The sequence below is a fragment of the Myotis lucifugus genome, unplaced genomic scaffold, assembly GCF_000147115.1.
Source record: "Myotis lucifugus unplaced genomic scaffold, Myoluc2.0 scaffold_3, whole genome shotgun sequence".
NCBI classification, from domain to species: Eukaryota; Metazoa; Chordata; class Mammalia; order Chiroptera; family Vespertilionidae; genus Myotis; species Myotis lucifugus.
This window is the reverse complement of record NW_005871051.1, coordinates 18,294,552-18,321,135: the sequence shown is the minus strand read 5'-3', so window position 1 is coordinate 18,321,135 and position 26,584 is coordinate 18,294,552. Positions and strand designations below refer to the sequence as shown.

Here is a 26,584-nt window from a genome sequence, read left to right as displayed (position 1 = left end):
TCCCTAAAATGCCACCCTATAGTAACACTAGCCACTGAGCCTGAGATTTCAAAGCCATCCAATTTACCTCTCTGGTTTATCCTATTGTTTCCTATTTCAGCTTCACTGGCCTGGGCTTGGAATTAAGTAGGTGTCCACATGTAGGTCATTTGGGATGCTGAAGGCAGGAAAAGATATAAGCTCCCAAACCCAGGATCGTGTCTGAACAGGACACCAGTGCTTCCAGCACCACACAGAAGCTAAAGAGGAGCTGAACCTCCCAACCCCTTACTCTGGCAGCTCAAAGTAGGGTGAGGCACACCTTTTATTACAAGAATTTACAAATAGATTACAAAAAAAAAAGGATACACTCCCCATCCCCTCCCACGGAAGGGAATGTGGGCTACCCTCCACAACTGGTGACATTTATACCCAGAGCCTAGAGCTGAGACAGGCTCTGTCTTCATCAATCCTTGGGCCAGTGCGCCTAAATCCAGAACCTGCTGGGGGGACTATAGGAGCTCCAGAAAGGAAGAGATCTCTTAGGCAGGAGGTGTCTCCCTAAGGTCCGGGAAGCATGTTCCTGGGGTTCAAGGCACAGTATTGAGAAAAGACCCCTGGATGTAGAGAAGGAAGGGTCCTTCTCTGGCATCAACAGCAATGAAGTTTACTGGCTAAAATCATCCTGAATTGGGGGAGGAGGGCAGCTTTATACATAAATCCCTTCTAGTTTCTCATTCTCAAATCAGGTGAGTTGGCAGCTTATCTCTCTTTTTAAATCTCCTTAGCTTTCAGTTGAGTTGGTGGCTTGTATAGTAGAAAAAGGAAGAGTTGGCAATAGTAGGACAGCGAAGGTTGGAGGCTGGACCCCAGGAATCTGGGATCACGTGCTGTGGGCTGGTCTCAGGAGATGAATGAGTTTCATGCAGAGTTTGGCAGAGGCAGGCCTGGGACTGCTGTGCGGCAGTAACTGATTCCCCAGAGAGAGCAAGGCTAATTTCTCACTGGCACCCAGGGACACCAGCACCTGTGGGAGAGAGAGCAGATGACAGAACAGGACATGCAGAGGACTCTCATTTGGACTAGCAATTCCTACTCCAGAAAAGGAAGAAAAAGCAAATGGGCTCTTGGGGACTCAAAATAGACTGTGTGATAAAAGAGAAACCTTGGAAGCAGAAACCTCATCAGAGGTCTATTTCCATTCTCTTTGGTTACAGGCCATGAAATCAAGGCACCAAGGGATCCAAGCACTTGTCCCCAGGAAGAAGAAATGAATGCAGCAGTGATAGTAAACCAGTGATTCCCAGCTGTGGATCCGGACCAGTGGTTCTTAACCTCATTACCACCAAGAATCCTTTTTATTACGTCCCCACTTGGATTGCCAGAAAATCCTATAACATGTATCACTACTATCCTGTCAAATTTCTGTTCTGCATGAGCCACCCAATGCTACTATACTGAGCTATTATAACTTGGAGATTTAGCCTTTCATAGGTAGATGTGTGACTTCATTGGGCTATTTATATACTGAAAATTGAGCAAAAAGATAGAATAAAGCAGTGGTTAAGAGTATAGGTTCTGGCCGAACCGGTTTGGCTCAGTGGATAGAGCGTCGGCCTGCAGACTGAAGGGTCCCAGGTTCGATTCCGGTCAAGGGCATGTGCCGGAGTCCATTCATTGTCTTCACTAGCTGAGTTTAGACAGAGACCCCCAAAAGCTAGTAACCTTTGAAGTCCTAGCAAAGGTCAGAACTGTGCACCACCCAGTTAATCTAGGAACCACCCAGTTAATTTAGGTAATAATAGTTGAAGCATCATCCCCACCTTAGTTCCCTTAATTCCTTAGATACTTATGTAGATCCTTGTTGATTGTTGTTGATCAGATACTCTGCCTATTCCTGGAAATCATCTACTGATGAGCTAATCAGATACTTTGTCTATTCCTGGAAATTGTCTGCTGATCTGTGTGTCATTGAAACCTCCTTACCCTAAGGGCTACTCCAGATCAATAAAAGATTGGAGCAGCCTGAGCATGGGTGGAAGTCCTTCGGGACTTGGCCCGCCTGGGCCTCCAATATTGCAAAATTATCTCGCGTCATTTCTCTCTCATTTGTGTGCGGCCCTTCTTCCAGATACCGAACCCTACTCCACGCAGAACGTGGAAGGAGTCTTACTCGACAGGCATGTACCTTGGTTGCGGGCACATCCCCAGTGGGGGGCGTGCAGGAGGCAGCTGATCGATCTCTCTCATCGATGTTTCTAACTCTCTATTCCTCTCCCTTCTTCTCTGTAAAAAATCAATAAAATATATTTTTAAAAAAAAGAGTATAGGTTCTGGACTCATAGACTCTTGACTTCAAAAGTTTAATCCTATATACTAGCTTTTAACTTGGACAAGTTATTAAATTCTTTGTGCCTCAGTTTCATAGCCTGCAAAAGGAGGAATATAACAGCTTTAACCAGATATTAAAGGTAAAATCGCTTAGCATGGTGCCTTTAACATGGCAAGTGTTAAAACCACCCTGTACCTCAATATTTCCAATCTTCCCTCACCTCCCTCTCAGGTAGCCTCTAGAAAAGAGAAACAGTGGTCCTGAGATCCCAGGCATTTCTCAGCCCAATGGAGCCCTCTTCCGGGTCCCTTCCCTTCTCTGTGGTGAGAGATGGTAGATGGAAAACTCATTTCCAAGACACTGCCCCTGAGTGTCCTACTCCCAAAGAGGGACAGAGATGGATTTCTGGATGTTCCAATTCCTTAAAGACTACCTCAAGAAACTGTTGTGAAATACAACCCCATCATTGTGGTTCCTAAGTCCCCTGGAGTGTACCTGATGGATACAGGGCTCCTGGCTGAGGCTCCGAAGGGCAATGAGGGCGGCCTCCTTCACATGTGGCTGGGGGTCTCCACACGCCATCTCTAGCAGCCGCTGGGGTACTTGACACTGTAACAGCTCTTCTCCCAACCCCTCAGATCCCAAGTTGCCCAGAGCTGACACAGCATGGCGCCGGATACCAGCCTGAGGATCTCCAAGCAGCTGGGTCATACAGGGTACTGCAGCTGCCAGGGCAGGCCCCAGGGGACCGGCTTGATAGGCTGCATTGCCCACAGCAAAGCTGGCACTGCGCCGCACAGCAGGGTCCTTGTCTCCAAGCCCCAGCAGCAGAAGGCTGAGCAGTCCAGCCTGGCTCTGCAGTGCCCCACGCAGGGCCATGCTGTGTTGGAGCAAATGTCCCAGGAGCCCATAAATGCGGGCCCGCACACAATTCTCTGGGTGACCCAAGAGGCTACGCAGGGGCCTATAGGATTCATCGGAGCCAGCAAGGAGTTCTTGGATAAAGGACAAGTGACTGGGAGGCAGAACCCGGGCTGTGTGGGCCAACAGAGAGAGAAGGTCAGAGGTCAGCAGCGGCTGGTCACCTAGAAGGGCAACTGAGAGGAATGAGATGATGGTTCCAGGGGAGGCAGCCACTGTGTTCACAAACTGGTTGAGAGAGGTGGGATCCCTGAGGGCCAGGTGTGTGAGGAGACTGATGGGCAGCTCCACTTGTGGCAACAGGAGATGGTGACAGCAGACCTAGGAGAAGGTGGGGAGGGGAGCAGCAAGAGTAGTTCAGAGAGAGGGAGAGTACACTGTAGCTTGATAGCTAGGAGCCCAAAATCTGGGAGAAAAGCCAAGCTATGGTGAGAAACACTACAGAGAGCTGAGAGCGATGACCCACGGTGCTCCATGGGAGACACAATGTGGACTCCAAGAGAATAAGTCCTCTCCTAGTTCAGTCCTTGCTCTGCTTGTCAAGGACCCACTGTTTAATGCCAAGAATTGCCAGAGAAGCAATTCCTGGCTCAGGAGCTGAGTCTCCAGCACCTAGACTGGGATGTTCTCCCCACCAAGCTCCAACGGAATTCAGATAAGGGACTGATGCAGTTATCAGCCCCAGCTCCAACCACACACCTCTGTTCAGGCCTGAATGCTTTCTCCACTCCAACTCTTACATCAAACCAGATGCTCCACTCTTACAGGGGCCAAGGAGAGCCCTGGAGCTGTTGGAAGTGAATTAGAGTGTACAAGGTCGTTGGCCATCTTCCTCTCCCACCTTCATGCCTCCCAAGTACCTGCAGCAGGTGGGCTGTGACTGCTGAGTCTGTTAGGTTAGCCAAGATACCCCCAAGGAGGTCAGCATCCACATCCAGGGCAAAGGGGAAGCAGAGGAGCTGGCAGACAGAGAGCACCACGACGGGGAGAAACTCAGACCCGTGAGGCCTAAGGAGGTGAGTGTGGAAGGATTTACTCGGCCTTGCTCACTCACCCTTTATTATCTCCCCCCTTCTCAAATTTCCTAGTCCAGCTCTCCTTCCCCGATCTCAGCATACCATTTCTTGCCTCATAGCTCAAGCTGTCAGCTATTTCTCTCCTGCCTTCCCCTCCTCACCCCCCACTGCAGATTCTGGTTCTTTGGGTCTCCCTCCTCTAGCTCAAACTCACGCCTGGCCCAGCTGCTGTAGGAAGCTGGGGGAAAGCAGATGCTTCAAGGTGGACATGAGGATACTTCCATGCTGAGACAGGTGGCTCAGGCATAACTGGGGCTCCTGGGTAAAGGTGGCCACGGCCAGGCTCAGCATGGCTGCCACACCTGGAAATACCAAGAATGAAGAACCAGTGGAGCAGACAAGAAGCCCAGATGCTCCTGCTTCCCCATGTCTCCCAGAGCTACCATCTATTCAGTCCCTTTCCATCCCAGGCAGCAGCAGCAATCTCCATGGCTACTCTAGCTCTAGGCTACTTCTCTTGAAGAGGGATCAATACACTGGTCCCATAGAGGAGGCCATGCAGATGAAAAGCTACCTTGGGGAGAGATCAGTGTCCAGTCTGGCTCTGAGCTTGAGCTATGTGGACTGGACAGCGTTAGCTCCTCTTCCTGTGTAGATACCTCCTTGGAGAGCCTCAGTGCCATGGAGAAGCGGTGCCACAGAACGGTCCACATTTCTGAGCTAACCATGTCCCTTATCAGGTTAGCTTTCCCCTCCTGGAGACAAAATTGAAAATAGATGGGTGGGGAGGTCAAAGTAAAGAGTCAAATGCCTTTTTTCCACTCTTGTCCTTGACCTACGAGGATAGGAAGTCCCAGAAACAATCCCTTTTGTTTTCCCAGCTAGGATTTCCCTGTTATCTTAGTTCCTTTCTTACCACATTTTAATCGTGTGTACACCTGCTGGAAACCAGGAAATTACTCTTTTCTCCCCACTGAATCCTAAGGGATACATTTGAGTAGTTCCCTTTAAAGGGTCCATACTTGCCCTAACAGATTTGGTTCAGTGGATAGAGCATCGGCCTGCGGACTGAAAGGTCCTAGGTTTGATTCCGGTCAAGGGCATGTACCTTGGCTGCAGGCACATCCCCAGTAGGAGGCGTGCAGGAGGCAGCTGATCGATGTTTCTCTCTCATCGATGTTTCTAACTCTCTATCCCTCTCTCTTCCTCTCTGTAAAAAAAATCAATAAAATATATATATTTAAAAAAATAAAAATAAAGGGTCCATACTGAAGGCAGGTGGTCCCCTTCTAAAGCCATCACAAGCATAGTAGTTTGCGGATTGCTTCTTCATTCCTAATGTCCAGCAGTTCCCTAAAATGCCCAGTTTCTCTCTCCTTCCTTTCCATCTGCCCTAAGCTGTATCTGTACCTGGGTGAGGAGCTGCAACAGAAGGGTGAGTAGGCCGTCATAGAACCCACAGCCATCAGGTGGAGTCAACCGGACCTGCAGGAGAGAGGCAGGAAGAATGCAGATCTGAGAGGCATGAGGTGGCCTCACAGCCTGTGCACCAACTCCTGGTCAGGCAGAAAGAGCTCTTCCTCAGCCTGGTGTTCTGTGGAGAGCTCTTATGAACTTAGAGGAGTCTTGGTTCCTGCCTATTTGGTCAATGACTACCTCTGTCCTAAAGACACACAGTCTGGCAGGGTAAGCAGACATGGAAACAATTATAGTTTATTAGGAAGATACTTCTTAAACAAGAGGCTAGGGTGGAGGTGGAAGTTCACAGCTAAGAGTACCTAACTCTGCCCTAGCTGGTTTGGCTCAGTGGATGGAGCATCGGCCTGCGGACTGAAGGGTCCCAGGTTTGATTCCGGTCAAGGGCACACGCCTGGGTTGCGTGCAGGAGGCAGCCGATCAATGATTCTCTCTCATCATTGATGCTTTTGTCTCTCTCCCTTCCTCTCTGAAATCAATAAAAATATATATTTAAAAAAAAAAAAAGAGTACCTAACTCTGCCTCCAGGAGGTAGGAAACTGATGGGATTAAACATTTAAAAGACAGATAGGCCGAAACCGGTTTGGCTCAGTGGATAGAGCGTCAGCCTGCGGACTGAAGGGTCCCAGGTTCGATTCCGGTCAAGGGCATGTACCTGAGTTGCGGGCACATCCCCAGTGGGAGATGTGCAGGAGGCAGCTGATCGATGTTTCTCTCTCATTGATGTTTCTAACTCTCTATCTCTCTCCCTTCCTCTCTGTAAAAAATCAATAAAATATATTTTTAAAAATAAAATAAAATAAAAAAATAAAAGACAGATAGAAGAAAGTGGAGGTAGGGAGAACATTCCAAGTGGAAGTCACAGTACATACAAAGGCAGCCACGGAAGACCAAAGTGAATTTTGGAAATGGTAACTCTTTTGGTCTAGCAGGATTACAGAGCCTAGAGGTAACAGATGGGCTTTCAGTAGCCTGCTAAAGAATTTGGACTTTATCCCAGAAGCAGTGGGAAGCCACTGAGGAATCACACAAGCTCCACATGGGCAAAAGAGATTTTTCTCTTTTATTCACGGCTGTATTCTCAGAACCTAGAATAGTGTCTGGTACTCAATACCTATTTATGTGTTAAGTAATTACTGGTTAAACAAATGACCACATTTTCCTTTACTGAAAGCTCACTCTGGTGGCAGTGAAGAAAATGGACTGGAAAAGAGCCTAGAAGAGAGATCCTTTAGAGCAGCGGTTCTCAACCTGTGGGTCGCGACCCCTTTGGGGGTCGAGCGATCCTTTCACAGGGGTCGCCTAAGACCATCGGAAAACACATATATAATTACATATTGTTTTTGTGATTAATCACTATGCTTTAATTATGTTCAATTTGTAACAATGAAAATACATCCTGCATTAGGAAGGTTGAGAACCACTGCTTTAGAGGCAAGTGTCGAAGTCCCTCTTTAGAAGTCTAGAGTGTTAACAGCAGGTCTAAAGCCCTGACCAGTCTGGGCTCAGAGGGGTCACTTATCTGGAGGCAGAGGGGAGGAAAGATTCCTTGATTCCTTTATCACTTTTTAGTTTACTCTAGACTGGCTGGCATTTCAGTCTTTTCTCCCTAATTCCAGTCCTTGTTTGACTCAGAGAAAACATGTCTATGCATTATCTAGCAGATCTCACCTCAGCAGGGGCACACAGGGCATGAGTGGCTGCAGGGATCCACTCCACAGGCTGGAGGTCAAAGGTCACCCCTTGCTGTCCAAGCTGTCCCAGTAAACACGCCGCTGCACTCTGGAGAGTTAAAGGAGGAGAAGAAATGGTATTCAGCACAAGCAGAGAGGATTTAGGTCTCTGTCCTAGACCAGAAGAATACTGCATAAGCAGCTGCAAAGGGGACAATGACTCCCCTACTCCCCAAAAGGTTGGATGATAGGGGAAAAAGATAAAGGTTGAAAACTCACCACAAGAGAGACGACGTGTGAATGGGTAAAGAGAGTAGCAGTCTCACTGCCCAGCTTCTCCATTCTGGAATAAGGAGATATAGCAAGGGATGCAGCAGTGTGAAAGGAGGCCGGTGATTGGCCTTCCCTCTTTGTTGGAAGGCACTCTCCACCTAGGCTGCATGTCCAACTCCAAGTCACAAAGCTGGTGGGAATCCAGGTCTATTCTTTGTACAGAAACCTTCACTCTCTATCGCAATCTCTCCTAAGGATAGGCTGTTAATGCCAGGGTGAGTTCTGTAGGTAGAACATTTCAGTGGAGAGATCCTACTTTATGACTCACCCAGAAGGCAGATCTTGGAGCCGAAGGACAAGAAGGGAGAGGAGGTAGAGTGTCACTTCAGTAGACTCTTCCCAATCCACTACCTTTATCTACAAAGGAAACTTAAGATATCAGAGCAACCTCTGGTTGAGATGGTGGGGCCACCATGAAATGCCCACCTGTGTTGCTGGCCTACCTTGCCCTGGACCAACATCAACAATGACTTCAAGGCCAGGGGCTCTTGCCCTAAACGGCGGCACAGGCGTTCACTAACATGGCAGCAGGAGTAGAGAACCTAAGGGAGTGTGGAGGAGTCTCTCAGTGAGCAGAGCAGCACCTGGGCTCCTAGGCTAGAAGGCTCAGCTGAAAGCAGGCTAGTCTCTCAACAGATCTGGTACCCACACCTGAGGAAATGAGAGAAGCTTGGGCCACTTCTGCCTCTTGATGTAAGACAGCGGTTCTCAACCTGTGGGTCGCGACCCCTTTGGCGGTCAAACGACCTTTTCACAGGGGTCGCCTAAGACCATCCTGCATATCAGATATTTACATTACGATTCATAACAGTAGCAACATTACAGTTATGAAGTAGCAACGAAAATAATTTTATGGTTGGGTCACAACATGAGGAACTGTATTTAAAGGGCCAGAAGGTTGAGAACCACTGCTGTAAGATAGTAGATAGGGATACTTCTCAGTTCTGGTGAGGACTAACTAACAGTGGGGCCTTCTCAGTTGAAAAGACTTAAAAGCAAAAAGGGGTCCTGCAGGGGTCTCTCTCTCAGTCCTGGGGGTTAAAAAGAGACCTGAAGTGCCCAGAGTTACAGGCAGGCAGTACCTTAAGAAGGTGTAGGCACAGGATGGGATGCTGCAGACCACAGATGAGAGATGGCCTCAGTTGGTTGTTGTCTTCAGTGAGCTGATTTGCCAAATGCCGAGAGATCTATAGGGACATTCCTGAAGACTCAATCCTATTCTCATTATTCCAATCCTATCTCCAACTAATCGGGACTCTCAAACCCTTGCTAGTCACTCTTCCCTAGGTTCACCAGGAACCTCAGACCCCATTCCATTCCAAGTCTTCATGGCCAATGGAGAACGAAAAGGCAGGGTCTTGATTAGCTCCAGCTACAGAGTAGTGTTGCCAGCCAAAAGGGAGCAGAAAATCTGAATCCTGAGCCCTTGCGGAAGTATCACTGGCAGCTTCAGATCAGCTACCCTACCACATGGGCAGTTTGTCACTGAGCTCTCTAATCAAGGCCTCTGGGATTTTAGCTACATCATGTTCTACAAGTGGTAGGATCATGTGTTTCTGGAACTACAGATTAAGAGGAGGCATAAAGCCAGGACCTCGTGGCGCAATGGTAGCGCGTCTGACTCCAAGAGGAGGCATAAAGGCTTATTTTTTCTGCCTTTCTAAGAAGCTGGAACCAGCCTTCCCCACTCTGGCAATAGGAGGGAGAGGAACAAAAAACTGCAGCTCAAACCTGTTCCTTGGCTTCCCAGCAGCCAGGCAGCCCTAGAGGAACAATGCATATGGCTGCCAGCGCAGAGGAAATGGCTCCAGGCAGATCCTCACTCTGCTCCTTCAGTGGCTGGCTCACTTGAGGGGCTCCTATGGAGAAAGGCAAATAATGCAAGGTAGGTCTAGTTGTTTTTCTCAGTTGCCCCTTCATTCTTTCAGCTCAGTTATTTCTTGGGCACTCACTAAATGCCAGGCACTGTGTTCAGTGATGGCAGTAGAAAGAGCAGAGTTGGACCTATTCAATGAGTACGTCCAGAGAACCTCCCCTTCCCACACTGGTTACCTGGGGGTGTGTGAAAAGGGAGCTGTGGGACTGTCAAGCCACGAAGGAGCCCGTCCAACACGGCCCGCTGTGTAGTCAGCAGACTGGAGTAAAAGGCTTTGGAGATGGCACAGCTATTCCCATCCATGGCTTCACACAGAACAGTGAAGCACTAAGGGAGATAAGGGCAGGGTTACTATTAGGACATCAGAAAATTAACTAGGCTTAGAGTAGGGAGCGAGACTCCCCAGAGAACCTGAGAGAGGAGGAGGAAAACCCAGGGGGACTAGCTATCTAATTTTAAGTATTCTTCATACAGAAGATGCATTATAACTGTCTTCACATTTCAAGGACAGGAATATTAGGTGTCAGTTGTTCTTTTCTCGGATCAACTGCTCCCTAGATGATGTTTCTCAAAGTATCAATGTGACCATGAGTATAAAAATTGCTGGGGATTCCTGTGCGACCATGAGTATAAAAATTGCTGGGGATTCCTGTGCGACCATGAGTATAAAAATTGCTGGGGATTCCTGTGCGACCATGAGTATAAAAATTGCTGGGGATTCCTGGGTCCCTCCCAAACCAGCCCTCTCAGAATTTCAGGAGGTGGGGTATCTATTCCAAACTCTCCATGCTACTCACTGCACAATGACATATGAGAAGTGCTGAGAGTGAGTCACTGCTGGCCAAAATTTACATTAGATATTAAAAGCTTCCTGACTTGAAAGGGTGAGGAATGTTAAAATAGGCTCTCAGACTACCAGAAATTGAACGGACTGCTAGCTAGAGGCAGGAAAGTAGCCCAAATATGTGTTTCCAATTACCAGTTTGCACGACCAGGCAATTGTTTATTTCCTTGAAAATGTTCCTAATTATCTTCTCTGAGATTTTCTCATTCAATCTTCCATTCTCCTGTCCCTCACTCCTGAGTCCAGGGGAGAGAACCCATATCCATATAGTTTACTAGTCCATAAGACAAATAAGGTTGGGAATACTAACTGATGTGCAAGTCTCCTCAAGAACAAATATTTCAATCTGTGGTTCCCTGAAATAGGCACACTGCTTAGTGCTTCTGGGCCTTTATATACGTTGCTCTTTCTGCCTGGAATATCCTCTCTACTTTCCTGCCTCATCTACCTGGCAAACCTCTGTGTATTCTCCAAATCCCTGCAGAGGTTTTTTCCTCCTTCAGGATTTCTTCTGTGACCCGCCAAGTAGCGTTAACCTTCTTTAGTGGTGCTTCTGTGTCTTACACAAAGTTCTAATGTACTTTTCACACTATTGTCCTTTACAACTTTATATCTCCCCCACTAGGCTATCCCTGGTCCCTTGAGGATAGGAACTTTCTCTTACTCAAACTGTATATGGCACATAGTCAGCATTCAACAAATATTTGATGTATTGCCTTGATCTAACCCTATCTAGTCATAGGAAAGGGGATGGAAGAAACACGGAGAAAGACAGAAGAGACAGAAATCTAGAAGTGGGAACAGATTACCATAAGGCTATCCCTCTGTAAAGTCTGCTTGGAGTCATCTGGTTGGGCCAGAAGTTTCCCCAACAGGTCCAGAAAGAGGTCGGCAGCTTCTTGAAATACCTGTAGGCTGGGGGAAAATGAGCCCATGGTTTCTTCTCATCTTTCTACTAAAAGCCTAGACATGGTGAATGGGTCAGTTCTGGGCAAGTAGGAGTAGCTCAGTAAAGGAACACATCATAATGCTCCCTTCTCTCCCCTGCTCAGCACACACACAGTCTCACATATACAATCTCCAAGCCCTTCTCTTTGCCATTGCTCTATCCGTGGTCGGCAAACTGCGGCTCGCGAGCCACATGCGGCTCTTTGGCCCCTTGAGTGTGGCTCTTCCTAAGCCTTAGGAGTACCCTAATTAAGTTAATAACAATGTACCTACCTATATAGTTTAAGTTTAAAAAATGTGGCTCTCGCCAAAACTGGTTTGGCTCGGTGGATAGAGCGTCGGCCTGCAGACTGAAAGGTCCCAGGTTCGATTCCGGTCAAGGGCATGTACCTTAGTTGCGGGCACATCCCCAGTAGGAGGTGTGCAGGAGGCAGCTGGTCGGTGTTTCTCACTCATCGATGTTTCTAACTCTCTATCCCTCTCCTTTCCTCTCTGTTAAAAATCAATAAAATATATTTAAAAAAAAAATTTGGCTCTCAAAAGAAACTTCAATCGTTGTACTGTTGATATTTGGCTCTGTTGACTAATGAGTTTGCCGACCACTGCTCTAGGTTATTCACATCTTGATCCTTTCATTTAGTGTATAGTGACTGCTGACCCTTAAAACCCAAAAGTCTTGGGGCAAAGTTGGAGGTATCTCAGGGTCTGTAAGAGAATTAGCTGGACTTTGAGGGGGCAGTCAGCTGATCCTTAAACCTGTCACAAATCATGGCTTCTCCTTACTTAGCCTTTTCCTAAAGGAGAAATAAGAATAGGGATAGAGCCCTAGCCGGTTTGGCTCAGTGGATAGAGCGTCGGCCTGTGGACTGAAGGGTCCCAGGTTCGATTCCGGTCAAGGGCATGTACGTTGGTTGCGGGCACATCCCCAGTAGGAGGTGTGCAGGAGGCAGCTGATGGATGTTTCTCTCTCATCGATGTTACTAATTCTCTATCCCTCTCCCTTCCTCTCTGTAAAAAATCAATAAAATATATTAAAAAAAAAAGAAAAAAAGAATAGGGACAGAAATGAAAACCAAACTGGCCAACCGAACAAAACTGTGTCTTATCCCACCTGTCACCTGTCTGGCTCCTCTCCAGATTAAAGGTGCAGGCAAAGTAGGCCTGAATCACGGCCATCAGGTCCCGTAAGAAGGTCCCATACCAACATTGCTGCCAAGGAAGAAAACAGAGTAAGGGCAATGTAGGGGATGGAGACAAATAGAAAAAGCAGTAAAGAAAGGTATCAGATATCCAGTCAGGTTAACCAAACAAAAAGGGGCTGGGAGAAGAGAGTGTCTGGACAGAGACAGGAGATCTAGAAAAAACCAGTGGCAGCTAATGGGCTGTAAATAGTCTGAAAATGTGCCTTGTTTGGCCTGAACAGCATTTTGGAGTTTAGAATGTTACGTTTTTCAAAATAGCTCAAATTCTTTTTTCAATTTCTTTAAAACACTCAAGATTAATACTCATCAGCAGAGTGCAGCTTTCCAGCTGCCTGAGCCCAGATCCCATTAAACATCTCTTTTTTCTGTTCTCTCAGCTTAGCTGTGGCAGGACACAGCACGAGAAGTAGAGGTTTGCCCCAAAAACATTGAGTCTCAATCCTAGCTCTTCCACTATCATCTCCGGGACCATTTACAAGTTAAAGCCTGTATATGAGTCAGTTACTCTCCGAATTTCAGTACCCTGCTCTGTAAAATGGTGTTAAGAAAGCCAAGAATTTAACATCTTAAAGCCCAGTGCTCTAAATATTGGGAAATTATGCATAAAAACCTGGATTTCTAGCTTCTCTTGGAAAACTAAAAGGTCTGGAAACACTGGGCTGGAGCTGAGGATAGGCTATATCATTAGACTGGACATGAGATCTCCAGTTTATTTATTCCCCACTATTCGCATAGTCTGACACAGTTGACTTTACTGACTGATATTATTTGCCTGGTCTCTGAAGGCATTAGAGTTTGCAATTCATGCTCTACTAACTTGAAAGAGAAGGAAGGAAAATAAAAACCAATTGGACCAAATAGAGATGGCCGTTTGAAGAAAAGAAATCTAACAAGAAACTCCTGGAAGTCTTTAGAGCAGCGGTTCTCAATCTGTGGGTCGCGACCCCTTTGGCGGTCGAACGACCCTTTCACAGGGGTCGCCTAAGACCATCCTGCATATCAGATATTTACATTACGATTCATAACAGTAGCAACATTACAGTTATGAAGTAGCAACGAAAATAATTTTATGGTTGGGTCACAACATGAGGAACTGTATTTAAAGAGCCAGAGGTTGAGAACCACTGCTTTAGAGGCTCCCTGCATAGAGCTTACCTGCTGAATACTGTGGCTCTCCTGGCTGTGTCTGAGTAGCCTGAGCAGCAGCCCAGGGAGCCCTGCCTCACGGCAGAAGACATACAAGGGAACAGAGTCACTGCAGCTGGTCAGAAGATTGCTCAGGACCCGGAGTGCAGGGAGGATACAGGACGCACCCTCCAGCATGTCTTTCAGGATCTGGGTGACGTGAGAGAAGAAGTAATCAATATTACCAGAGGTAAAAGAAGAATTCTATATATCAAGTGTCCCCAAGGAGTTGGCAAATCATACCAGATGTTCTCATTCCTTTCTTTGTGAGTCTAAAGCTCAGAAAAGAGAGAAATGGGGAAACTGTACCAGGGAAGAGGAGTATAGATACTCGGTCATCTAACTTATAATAGCAGTGACCAAGGGGGAGGGGACTGTCCCTCAGAATCTCTGTGTCAGACCCAATGCAATTCCTATTTGTTCCCTCCCTTCTCCAGCCCCTCATTTTTTTTTAATTTATTGCTTAAAGTATTACAAAGAGTATTGCATATGTCTCCTTTTTTCCCCCCGCCCTTGACAATCCCCTGGCCTCCCCTAGCCCCCAGTGTCTTATGTCCATTGGTTAAGCTTATATGCATGCATACAAGTCCTTCGGTTGATCTCTTACCAGCCCTTCATTTTAAAGACAAAACAAAACACACACACACACACTCAAATACACTTCTGAAAATTAAAAACAATGGTCACAAAACATATTCAACTCTAGACCAGGGGTTGACAAACTACAACCCACAGACTAAATACACTTATTTTTATAAAGCCTGCAAGCTAAGGACAATAATATATATATTATCATCATCCAAAGATATGTGTTTTTTTAATGTTCCCATTGATTTCAGAAAGAGGAAAGGAGGAGAGAGAACATCAATGATGAGAATCATTGATCAGCTGCTTCCTGCATGCCCCCTATTGGGGATCAAGCCAGCAACCCAGGCATGTGCCCTGCCAGTAATCAAACCCTGACCTCCTGGTTCATAGGTTGATGCTCAACCACTGAGCCACACACACCAGGGCAAGGATATGTTTTTATTGATTGAGAGAGAGGAACATCAATCAGTTGCTTCCCATACACTCCCTGACCAGCAATCAAACTTGCAATCCAGGTAGGTGCCCAGACCAAGAATTGAACCTACAACCCTTCAGTGCACAGGACAATGCTCCAACCTACTGAGCAACATTGGTCAGAGCAGTATTCTATTTTTAAATGGTTATTCTTTAAAGATTCTTCTTGAAAGAAGAATAACACATCAAGTGCTTTACAGTCTGCTATTCACTGCTCTAAGTCTTTTCACTTATTTGCTTACTTAATCTTCATAATAACCCTATGAAGTAAATACAAATGCAGTTATAGATAAGGAGACTGAAACTTCTAGGTAGGTTAAGGAAGTAGTCAATAATCACACAGCTCAAGAGTTCAGGTGGAATTCCAACTTAGGAAGTCTTACTCTGGAGGCAGAGCTTTTAACCTGCTTCCCTACCAAAAAGTTATCCAGCCTAACATGTAAGGGCCAAAAGAGAGATGCAAGGTGCCAAGGCAATTCACTGGAGAAAGAAGAGTCTTTTCAACAAATGGTGCTGGGACAACTGTATACCCACATCCAAAAAATAAACTTAGATCCCTCGCAATGTACACCTCACATCTCATACAAAATTTAACTCAAAATGGGTCAGAGATAAAACTAGAAAACTTTTGGAAAAAACAGAGAAGAAAAGTCTTCAAAATTTTGAGTTTGGAAAGTATTTTTCTTAGATTCAACACCAAAAGCATAATCTACAAAGGAAAAATATGGTGATTGGTCTTCCTCAAATTTAAAACTCCTGTGCTTTAAGTCACTCATAAGAATAAAAAGACAAAGCATAGACTGGGAGAAAATATTTGCAAATCACATATCTGAAAAAGGTCTTGTATTCAGAATATACAAAGAACTCTTACAACTCAATAAGAAGACAAACAACCAAATTTAAAAATGAGCAAAAAAATTGAAATTTCACAAATGGCTAATAAGCAAATGAAAAGATGCTTAAAATCAGAAATTAGCAATGCTATACTATTTCATACAAGAATGGCTATAATCAAAAGACAGACAGACAATAATACATGTTAGCAAGGATGTGAGAAAATGGAGACCCTCATTCATTGCTGTGAGAATGCAAAATGGTGTAGTCACTTTGGAAAATAATTCAGCAGTTTCTTAAAATGTTAAACATAAATTTACCATGTGATCCAGCAATTCCATTCATTCGTATCCACCCAAGAGAAATGATATGGCCACAAAGATTTCCATGTGACTGTTCATATCAGCATTATTCATAAAAGCCAAAAAGTGAAAACAACCTCAATGTCCATCAACTGGTGAGTGGATAAAATATAATATATGTCCATATAATGGAATACTAATCAGCAATGAAAAGGAATGAAGTATGGATACATGCTACAGCATGAATGAACCTCAAAAACATTATGTTAAAGAGCCAGACATAAACATTGTTATATACCATATTATTCCATTTATATAAATTGTCCAGAAAAGGCAAATCTATGAGACAGAAAGTAAATTAATGGTTGCCTGAGACTGAGGGTAGGAATGATGATTAACTGTAAATGAGTATGAGGATCTTATTGGGGAGAGGAAAATGTTCTAAAACTAGATTATAGTAGAAAAAAAAAAAAGCCCTGGCCAGGTAGTTCAGTTGGTTAGAGCATCATCCCATACACCAAAACGTTGTGGGTTCAATTCCCAGTCAAGGTACATACCTAAGTTGAGGGTTCAATCCTATGTTGGGGTATGTAAGGGAGGCAACAGATCGATGTTTTGCTCTCACATTAATGTTTCTCTCCCTCTCGCTCTAAAATTAATAAACATATCATCTCGGCGGAGGAAAAATAAATAAAATAAAACTGGATTATAGTGATGGTTTCACATCTTAGTACATTTACTGAAAATCATTTAAAGACTTTAAAGAGAAAGCAGAAAAGATGAGTTCCCAGGAAGGAAGATCACTGTGTTTCAGAGACGCAAGGAAAGGCTTTGTATGAAGGAACACTAACTATGAAAACCAATTAAGCAAAATGTTACTCCCTAAAAAAGAATCTCATTCTTCTTGTTAGCATACCTGTATTAGAAAATATTGTATACATAATTTTTATAGCTATATTTTTCATTTTGTCAATAAAAATTTTGTAAATGTGGTTTTGCTCATTGTAGAAGTCCTTACACAATGTCCTCCATTTTGCCTCAAGGCCTACAATGCCTAAAATCTTTACCATCAGAAAGTTTGCTGATTCCTGCTCTAGATGGATGCTTTTCTCTTCAGAAAGAGAAACCTGAGGCTTGCTCTTTCTGTGTTACTAAAGCAGGTTAGCAAATCTCCTTGAATTAAGCAGGTGGACTGAAAAAGAATTGGAAAGGGACAAACTTCCTTATGCCAGCCAATGTTTTTTAATGTCTCATCTGTGAAAACAGTCCCCAATCCCCTCCACAGTACCCTTCTGCCCATCACCTGCCCTCCAGCCTCATGTAGCTGACTCTGGATGCGCTGGCAAAAGTCTGGATTGCACAGCAGGGTGAGAGGGGTCTTCAGCTGGATGGGCACAGGCTCCATGGTCTCTAGCAGGTGTTGCCACTCATCATCACTGTCTGGCTCCTGAGGCATAGGGGAGAGACAGAGGACAGGAGGAGTTGTAAGGCTGAGGGTAGTGGCTCCCAATCTGGGGGATCACAAGTAACTGCAAGAAGTCAGTAACTCCTTTAGCACAGACGTATTTTTTCCAGCTACCAGTTTAAAAAGGTATAGCTGACCGTTTGTGAGGGGTCTTGAAAGTCTCAAGAACACTGACATGTGTGCATAAAGAGATACCTAGAAAGATGTCCATGGTCGCATGACTTACAATACCAAAAAAAATTGGAAATGTCACACAGCCAGTCAGTAAGGGAATACTAAAGAATGGCACATCCATATTAGGAAACATTAAGAAGTTATTAAGAAAACTGTTGCTTGGCAACGTGGCTCAGTAGTTGAGCGTTGACCTATGAACTAGAAGGTCACGGTTTGATTTCTAATCAAGGCACATGCCTGGGTTGCTGGCTCGATCCCCAGTGTGAGGCATGCAAAAGGCAGCTGATCAATGATTCTCTCTCATCACTGATGTTTCTATCTCGCCCTTCCTTTCTGAAATCTATAAAAATATATTTAAAAAAAAGAAAACTGTTGTACTGAGGATGCATCACTTATGTAGTCTTCCTACCAACAACGCATAATTTGAATCTAACCAATTTGAGGAATATTCTGTAAAATAATTGGCCTGTGTACCTCAAAATTGCCAGTCATGAAAGGCAAAAAATGACTAGGAACTGTTCCAGATTAAAGGAGACTAAAGAGACAAAACAACTAAATATAGTTCGTAACAATGGATTGGATCATGCATCAGGAAAAAAATTTTTGCTATAAAGAACATTACTGGAGCCCTGGTCAAGGGACTCAGGTGGGTGGAGCATCATCCTGTACACCAAAAAGGTTGCGGGTTCAATTCCCAGTCAGGGCAACTTATCCTAAAATGATTCAGAAAGTTGATACGTTCATATATATGGAAAGAGAGAATCATAAAGCAAATTGGCAAAATTTTAACAATTAGTGAATCTGGGTAAAGAGCATATAGGAATTTGCCCTGGCCAGTGGCTCAGGTGTTTGGAGCATCATCTCATACACCAAAAAGGTTACGCATTTGATCCCCAGTCAGGGCACATATGGGAGGCAACCAGTTGATATTTCTCTCTCACATTGATGTTTCTCTCTCTCTCCCTTTCCCTTCCCCTCTCTCTAAAATCAATAAAAACATATCCTCAGGTGAGGATTAAAAAAATAAGAATATATAGTAATTCTTTTGGTATTCTCAGAATTTTAAGTTTGAAATTATTTCAAAATAAAAAGCGAAAACCCTAAAAAAACACAAAAGATTGAGTAGAACTACATGTTCAGATGTAGAATGATCTCTAAAACAGATCATATGGCATGATGCAAAGCAATATATATGGGATTAACTCAGTAATGTAAAAACAGCCAAACTATATATTTCTATACTAGAAGTTCGGTGCATGAATTCATGCACAGGTGGGGTCCCTTGGCCTGGCCTGCGATTGGACTGATAGGGGCTGTCTCGCCCAGTCTAGATCAGCAGGCCAGGGGCCGGGGGAGTGGAGGGGGGCGGGGGCGGGTAGAGGGACCACAGGAAGTTGGCTGTGGGAGCACACTGACCACTAGGGGGCAGCTCCTGCGTTAAGCATCTTCCTCCTGGTGGTCAGTGTGCGTCATAGTGACCGGGCAGTTGTCTGGTCATAAGGGGTCGCTTAGGCTTTTATATATATAGATGTACATATATATAAATGTACAGAAAGTTTGGAAGGAGACAGATGAAACTGATAGCAGAAGATACTCTGGGACCTAGATGAGGCTTAAGAGGGACTTACATTTTTACCTATGTATTCCAATTTTTTATAATTACACATTCAGATAACTGTGCAACTAAAACCTATTAAGTTCATAATAACAAAGCAGTTTTTAACACATGAGAGCTCATACTTGGAACATTGGGAATCACTGTTCTAGAAAAACAAACACCCAGACCCAACATCCCATGGCAGTGACAAGGCCAAGAAGAGCCCCCAGGCTCACCTCATTTTCTAGGTCTACTGCACCAGTGCTCTGCTGGCCGGCCTGTGACTGCTCTGGCCTCAGCTCTGGGAATGCTCGTTCACTATCCTCAGTGATCCAGTTTTCCCTGCCAGAGGAAGCAGAAGTAGAATGAATTACAGACCTTTGAGGCTTGGAGTTTCTTAACTTGCCCCTCCCTCTAAGCCCAGGATAGGAATGAAGGCCATGTAGGATTGAATAGAGGAGACCTTCTACAATATGGCCAGGACAGGATAAGTTGACCACTAATTACACACACATCCTTGACTGCCCTCCCACTTCCTTATACCTTGGCAGTTTTCACCTGTTGCTCCCAACTCAATCTTCCCTTTTGTACTGAGATAATTCTTGCCCTTACAGTTAATGTACAACTGAGCCATAGAGAAAGGAAAGTTCCTATGTTTCCTGACAAATTAGGAATGTATCTGGAATTAGAATTCAAGAACCCAGGACTCACACTCTTAGGGCCCTGTCCCTATAAATCCTGGTTCAACCCTCCTCACCGAGGTGCAGGGGGGGCTTCTCCAGCCCCCCACTCAGCCCAGCTGCTCTTCATTTCTGAGGCCATGATCCCAGCCAAGAGGCCTGGTTCCTGAGGAGGGGGCACAGGGGTCGTGCCAGTAACCACCTTGATGGTCCTGTCTTCCTGTTCCAGGGTAGGTCCTGTATTCTGGTGTTTCTGTGGGAAGTGGGCAGGAGACACTGGGTGCCATAGGCCAGTACAAATCCTATTTGTGGCCCTTTCCCAACCCTAGAAAACCATTCTCCTTCTCCAGCAACCCCAGTCACTAACCTGCATATGTCCCACATTCCTACACACCTTCTGCTTGGCCTCCTCAGCCATGAGCTTACGGGCTTGACGCAAGATGCGAGATCGATTGCCCTTGGGGGCCAGTTGATGTGCCTGTTGGTCCTTGAGGACCTGAAGTTCTGGAGGTAGACGACTGGTTAATGGGGTGCCCAAATCTGGACCTGCTGGTTCAGTTATTACTGCAGGGAGGGAAGAGGAGGAAGACATGATCATACTAGAGCTCCGCCATGTCCACTTGGCCAGAGACAATTTCAGTGTCTCCAGACCATTTGATAAAGTGACAAAAATGGAAGAGGGTTGTAAGGGAGGTGGCAAAAGGCTAGGAAGAAAGTTCAAGGTGGTGGGGTAAAGAATATATTTTGGATCCAGATGCTGGGGGAAGGTGGGTAAATTGGGGAGAACACTAGGGAAGTACAATAGCCCTGGGAACCCTAATGACTCACTGGTGACACGGCCAGCAATAAAGCCAGCAATAAAGGGGTGATGTAAAAGGTCTGCTGCCGGGGGTCTTTGGTGAGCAGTCCCTGCAGGAAGTTCTGTGGAGAGAAAGTCCCCCATCAGCCTTTACTTCCATATAGGCTGCCTCTAACTAATCAGAGCCTGCAAACCAAGACTCCAGAGTCTAATCTTAGACCAGACCAGCTGCTCTTGATCACACCCTCTTTAACCCTATCCTTAGGCCTCAATTCCCTGGATGAAATCATAGAACTCACTGCCTCGTCTCCTGGGGTACCCCAATCCCTGTCCATGGGCATTCTAGAACCCCAGAAAAACAGAAATCTCAATGTCACCAGCTTTGTGACAAAGTGAGAAAAAAACTAGAAGACAGAGATGTCACCTGCATGATTATCTTCAGAAAGCAAACATACAACAGAGTCCCAAACTGCTCACTTTGCCTTCCCTTTGACTGCAATTTGTCAGAAACAGATGCATTTATGGTTGAAAGCACACACAAACACACACACACACACACACACACACACACACACACGAGTCATTGTGTAAAGATGTGTTTGGGAGCACTCAAAACCAGAAATCTCTCAGCAAGACTTCAGATGATGAGGGGTAGGAAGACTGTCTCTAAAAAGGGTACATCATTATGAGGTATCCTTGGGGAAATCCTCAATTGGGCCTGAAACAGGAATATAAAGTACTAGATTATGACCACTGTTCTAAAACAAGGTAATTAGTATGCCATGGCTCTGGCTGGAGATAACTGCATATCTGCCCCAAGGGAGAATAAATATCCCATGTATATCACCCACTTAAGTTTCCTTTGTTTAGATTCTCTCTCTCTCTCTCTCTCTATATATATATATATATATTTTAGAGAGAGGAAGAGAGAGGGATAGAGAGAAAGAAACATCAATGAGAGAGAAACATGGACTGGCTGCCTCCCACATGCCCCGCACCGGGGATTGAGCCTGCTACCTGTGCATGTGCCCTGACTGGGAATTGAACTGTGACCTTCTGGTTCATGGGCCGCTGCTCAAGCACTGAGCCACACTTGCCAGGCTAGATTCTTTTTGATAATTACTTGGGCCTCCCCAAACTGAGTAGATTAGGGGAAAACCTGTCCCCTTTCATCTTAGATAAAATGAAGAAAACTTATATGAGATTTCACTCTGGGAAAAAGCTGCACTTAAATTCCACTGAAAGTCCAAATCTTACCCTAGCTCAGTGGTCGGCAAACTGCGGCTCGCGAGCCACATGTGGCTCTTTGGCCCCTTGAGTGTGGCTCTTCCTAAGCCTTAGGAGAACCTGAATTAAGTTAATAACAATGTACCTACCTATATAGTTTAAGTTTAAAAAATTTGGCTCTCAAATTTCAATCGTTGTACTGTTGATATTTGGCTCTGTTGACTAATGAGTTTGCTGAACACTGCCCTAGGTAGATAAGAAGTAAAAAGGGGCCGAAACCGGTTTGGCTCAGTGGATAGAGCGTCTGCCTGCGGACTGAAGGGTCTCAGGTTCGATTCCGGTCAAGGGCATGTGCCTGGGTTGCGGGCACATCCCCAGTGGGGGGTGTGCAGGAGGCAGCTGATCAATGTTTCTCTCTCATCGATGTTTCTAACTCTCTATCTCTCTCCCTTCCTCTCTGTAAAAAATCAATAAAATAAAATTTTTAAAAAAGAAGCAAAAAGGATCCACTCTTTTTCCTCCCCCTCTCCATACCTCCTTCCTCCAGTCTACTGAGACTTAGCTGCAAGGAGCAGGCACCACCTTTCTCGTTTTCCCCTAATCACCAAGATAGCCCCACTAGCTCTGGCCATTTGGATAGCTAAAGATTCCTTCTTTCAGAAGAGGACTGAAAACTGTTTGCAAAGCTAGATATCATCTGATAGAAAATAAGTGGAATAGAGGGTATGTAAAAGGACCAGTATCTATCTCTGGTTTCTTAAAAATCACCTTTCCATTGTGACAAAAGATAGCCTGGCCCAAGGAGGGCTGCTATTCCCAAGTATGACATACCCTCCCAGAATAAGCCCCTACAGTACAAAAGCAAGACAGCTTGGCCCAGCTCCTGTATTAATTCAGTAACTGCAAAGTCCTTCCCAACTCTGGAAAAGGATTTTGAAAAAGGGAACAGAGGCAGGGGGAGATAGGTTTCCAATGCAAAAGTAATCTCCCTCTCTATATTCATTACCTTGAAGCAAGGACTAATGGTTGGGGGCCAGCGCACAGGGTCCTTGAGAATGAGGTTGACCAGTTGAAAGATGCTTGTGGTATAGAAGGGAGGGGTGCCTACAGCCAGCTCATAAAGTATGCAGCCCACAGACCAGAGGTCTGCGGTGTGGTCGTATGGTCGCTCTTCCACCAGTTCTGGGGACATATAGAGTGGTGTGCCTTTGATGGATGTTAGCACCATTGTGTTGGTGCTCATAGCCCGGGCAAATCTGCAGGTGATGGAATGGGAATGTAAAGAGAGAAGATAGTCAATAAAACTAGACCTGGTCACTACTCCCTCTCATTGTGTGAGATATCCCAAACCCAAACAGAGAGAGCACCTTCCAAAAGACCCAGCAGGAGTCCCAGTCTGCAGCTCAGGTTCTAAAACGAGGCCCATATAAGCCAAGCAAATGGCCTAGGACTCCCTGCAGAACTGGAAGTAGAGACGGAAGGTCAGGCTCCTCACCCAAAGTCACAGAGCTTGATGCCACCATCCTTGGCAAGGAGGATGTTCTGAGGCTTCATGTCTCGGTGAAGGATACGGTGGGAATGCAGATAATACAGGGCCGACACCAACTGGGCAGCAATGGCTTGAACCTAGGGATCAGCCAAGTGGGAGGAAGAAAGGATAGGTCAGAGGAAGGAGCCTGATCCAGGAGCCCAAAGACTCCTCCCTGATACTACAGCTGATGTGATCATCTCTTCCCTTTCTTTGAGCTTCACACAATACCTTCTATAGTTCTTGCTCCCCTATTCATTCATTGATTTGTTCATTCATTCTTTCAAAGAAAATTTTTTGCGTCTCACTAGCTGCATGACCATAGACAAATTATCTTATGCCTCTCAGATTTTTCATCTATAAGATGACAATAATCAAACCCTCTACCTCATAGGATTATTATGAGGATTAAATGAGTTAAAGCATGTAAAGTAATATACTGCTCAGAATGGTGCCTGGCATTTGATAAGCATTCGATATGCATTAGATGTTATTAAGACAAAATCCCTTTTTAAAAAGAAGTAATCAAAGAAATAAGACAGACAAAAGGAATAAGATGATGAATTACCAGTGATGATGAGTGCTCGTAAGAAAATACAATGCTGCAACAGAAAGTCCTGAGGGCCTACTTGCTGGAGTACAGGAAAACCCCTAGAATAAGTGTGGCTGGAAAATGTGTTCAACCAAATCCCACTATGAACCACTATGTCTTGGTGGTGAATCTTGCCTTAACCATAACCCTCATACCTTCCTGCCCTCTCTGGTACCACCACACTAGCCCTTCTTCCCTAATGGCACCCAATAACAATAACACTAATAATACTAACTACATGAATATTGTGTTTCAGGAACTCTTTAACCATTTTACATGAATTAACTCACTAATCCCCACAGTAGCTTTATGAGACAGACATTATTATTTCCATTTTAAAAAGAAGAAACAGCCCTGGCTGGTGTGGCTCAGCTGGTTGAAACACTGTCCCATACACCGAAAGGTTGTAGGCACAAACCTATGTTGGGAGTTATATCCCCAGTTGGGGTGCGTGCAGGAGGCAACCGATCAATGTTTCTCTCTCTCTCTCCCCCTTTACCCTCCTCTTTCCTTCTAAAATCAATCAATTAATTAAGTAATTAAACAGAAAGAGGAAACTGAGCACAAAGAGGTTCAAATAACTTACCCAGGAGGATCCAGCTAGAAAGTGGCAGAGCCAACCTTTGTATTCAAAGAGTTTTGGCTTCACGGTTGATATACTTCATTGTCATACCACATGTCCTCTATATACACTGATTCTTATATTTTTCTCAGGAATTTTCAAAATGCAGACTCTCAGTGCCCTCAGCTTTCCCTGCCAGTCCTTAACCTGAAGAGAGTCAGGGGTAGGGAGAAGTTTGAGCCTGGAAACATACCTGGTCTTCAGGAAGTTTTCCATCATCTTCCAGGATCTGAAAGAGCTCTCCCTCAGCATAGTCTGTCACTACCACTACCTGAAAGGCAAAGGCAAAAGACACTGATGGCTTCAGAATTATGCATTAAGGTTGGGAAGTTCCTGGGACGCTTCTTCTTGGGGAGAGGTGACCCCAAGCCAAAATACACCTCTTTATCAGTCTCAAAACTGTCGAGCATGTGCACAATGTTGGGATGCCGCAGGCCCCGCATGATTTCAATCTCTCGTTGCAGATTCCTCAGCTCTTTCTCTGAGCGTCCCAATTTTGGAATGAACTTCAGGGCCACCACCTATCAGAGGTAAGATGAAGAGTCAAGGCCTAGGCACACCACTGAAACTTTAGCCTGAGAACTCCAGAAGTGAGACTTTAGATTGAGCAATTGTCATTGTAGCTGCTAGTCTCCCACTCCACTCTCCCCATGGTACTGTGCCCTTACCCAGCCTTTCCTTCCCCTTGCCCTGGGAGGAAACAGTCTCTGCCAGACAGAACCCTTTGGTGGATTCTGGGACAGGTGTTCTGGTCAAAGTAAAAAACTCAAGATTTAAAGAATTTAGAGGGAAAAAATGGAGAAGAATAGAGTCCAGGTGGTTTATTTCTTCCTGCATAGGATGATCAGGATTAATAGTAGTGATAATATTTATTTGTTGTGTATGAGGTGCCAGGCACTGTACTAAGTAATCCAATGTAACATTATATTTAATTCTCAAACCCCATCAATCAGATACTATACTGTGTTCGCTCTATAGATGAGGAAACTGAGACAGAGAGCGGTTACGTAACTTGTCCAGTTCTAAGGCTAGAAAGTGGTAGGGTGAGGATTTGAACCCAAATAATCCAATTTCAGAGCTCACACTCCCTACGCACGAAGGAGTCAGTGTCCTAGGAATACAGGTTGGTATGAATGCTTCCCTTCTGGCCCCATTTTCCACTGGAGTTGGGGGTGTGGAATCCCAACCAAGAGTTACCCCTCTTTTTTCACCACCTGAGCACTGTATTTCCTCCGACCCTTGTACACCCGCCCAAAAGAGCCTTCTCCAATCATCTCCAACACGTGGTACTTTTCCATGGCAGAGGCTTCGGGGTTCCTCAGAAGAGAGAAAGCAGAGATGGTAGCGAAGAGTTCCCGCTCCACACAGTTCCACACATCTGGGAAGCCTGGTTGGCACATGGAAGGAAGGTTCATGTTAGCCACCTTGCTTTTTCCTCTTTTTCATAATAATCCAGGCCTCAAACCCATGGCAGAGTGGAGTGAATGGAAAGATGAAATCTTAGAGCAAATAGAGCGCCTCTTGTAGTTCTCCCACCTTTTCAGACTCCTCGGGTCCCCAACCCAACCTCGCGCCCACCCATCCCGTCTCCTTTCCCCCTCCATCAGCCTCCCCCGCCAGCCCCACCCCTTTCAGCCTTCCCCAAGTTCTTGGCACCGCCAACCTCCTCAGCGACCCCGGCCGCGCCCGCGCCCACACCCTCTGCGCGAGCTCCGCAGGCCTGAGCTCCGCTTCACCCCAGCCCAGGAGCTTCCAGCTCCCCAGGCCGAGGGACGCCGGCTCTGGCCTCAGCCCCGCCCCCTCAGGCTGCCTGCATACTGTGCCTGACTTAAAATTCTTCCCGACCCCCGCTGCCCGTCTTCTAGAAGATTCCTATTGTTACCAACCGTGCTTGCTACAGCCAGCCAGAGTCCGGA

At 45.4% G+C, this 26,584-nt stretch overlaps 1 protein-coding gene across 1 annotated transcript; it reads right to left on the bottom strand.

Annotated features, from left to right (window-relative positions):
* Positions 1–286: 286 nt before the first annotated feature.
* STK36 (serine/threonine kinase 36) lies at positions 287–26,313 on the bottom strand. The gene is given in 28 exon segments (XM_023761281.1): positions 287–1,006; positions 2,807–3,553; positions 4,093–4,240; positions 4,463–4,610; positions 4,823–5,003; positions 5,659–5,733; positions 7,397–7,507; positions 7,678–7,741; positions 8,000–8,088; positions 8,175–8,273; positions 8,814–8,918; positions 9,463–9,590; positions 9,784–9,934; positions 11,261–11,366; positions 12,511–12,608; positions 13,757–13,936; positions 17,288–17,431; positions 19,457–19,562; positions 19,978–20,153; positions 20,295–20,464; positions 20,729–20,782; positions 20,785–20,821; positions 22,933–23,182; positions 23,422–23,552; positions 24,862–24,939; positions 25,049–25,189; positions 25,883–26,055; positions 26,295–26,313. Coding segments are annotated over 27 exon segments (3,945 nt in total). The 5' UTR covers positions 25,967–26,055; positions 26,295–26,313; the 3' UTR covers positions 287–862.
* Between the last annotated feature and the right edge of the window lie 271 nt (positions 26,314–26,584).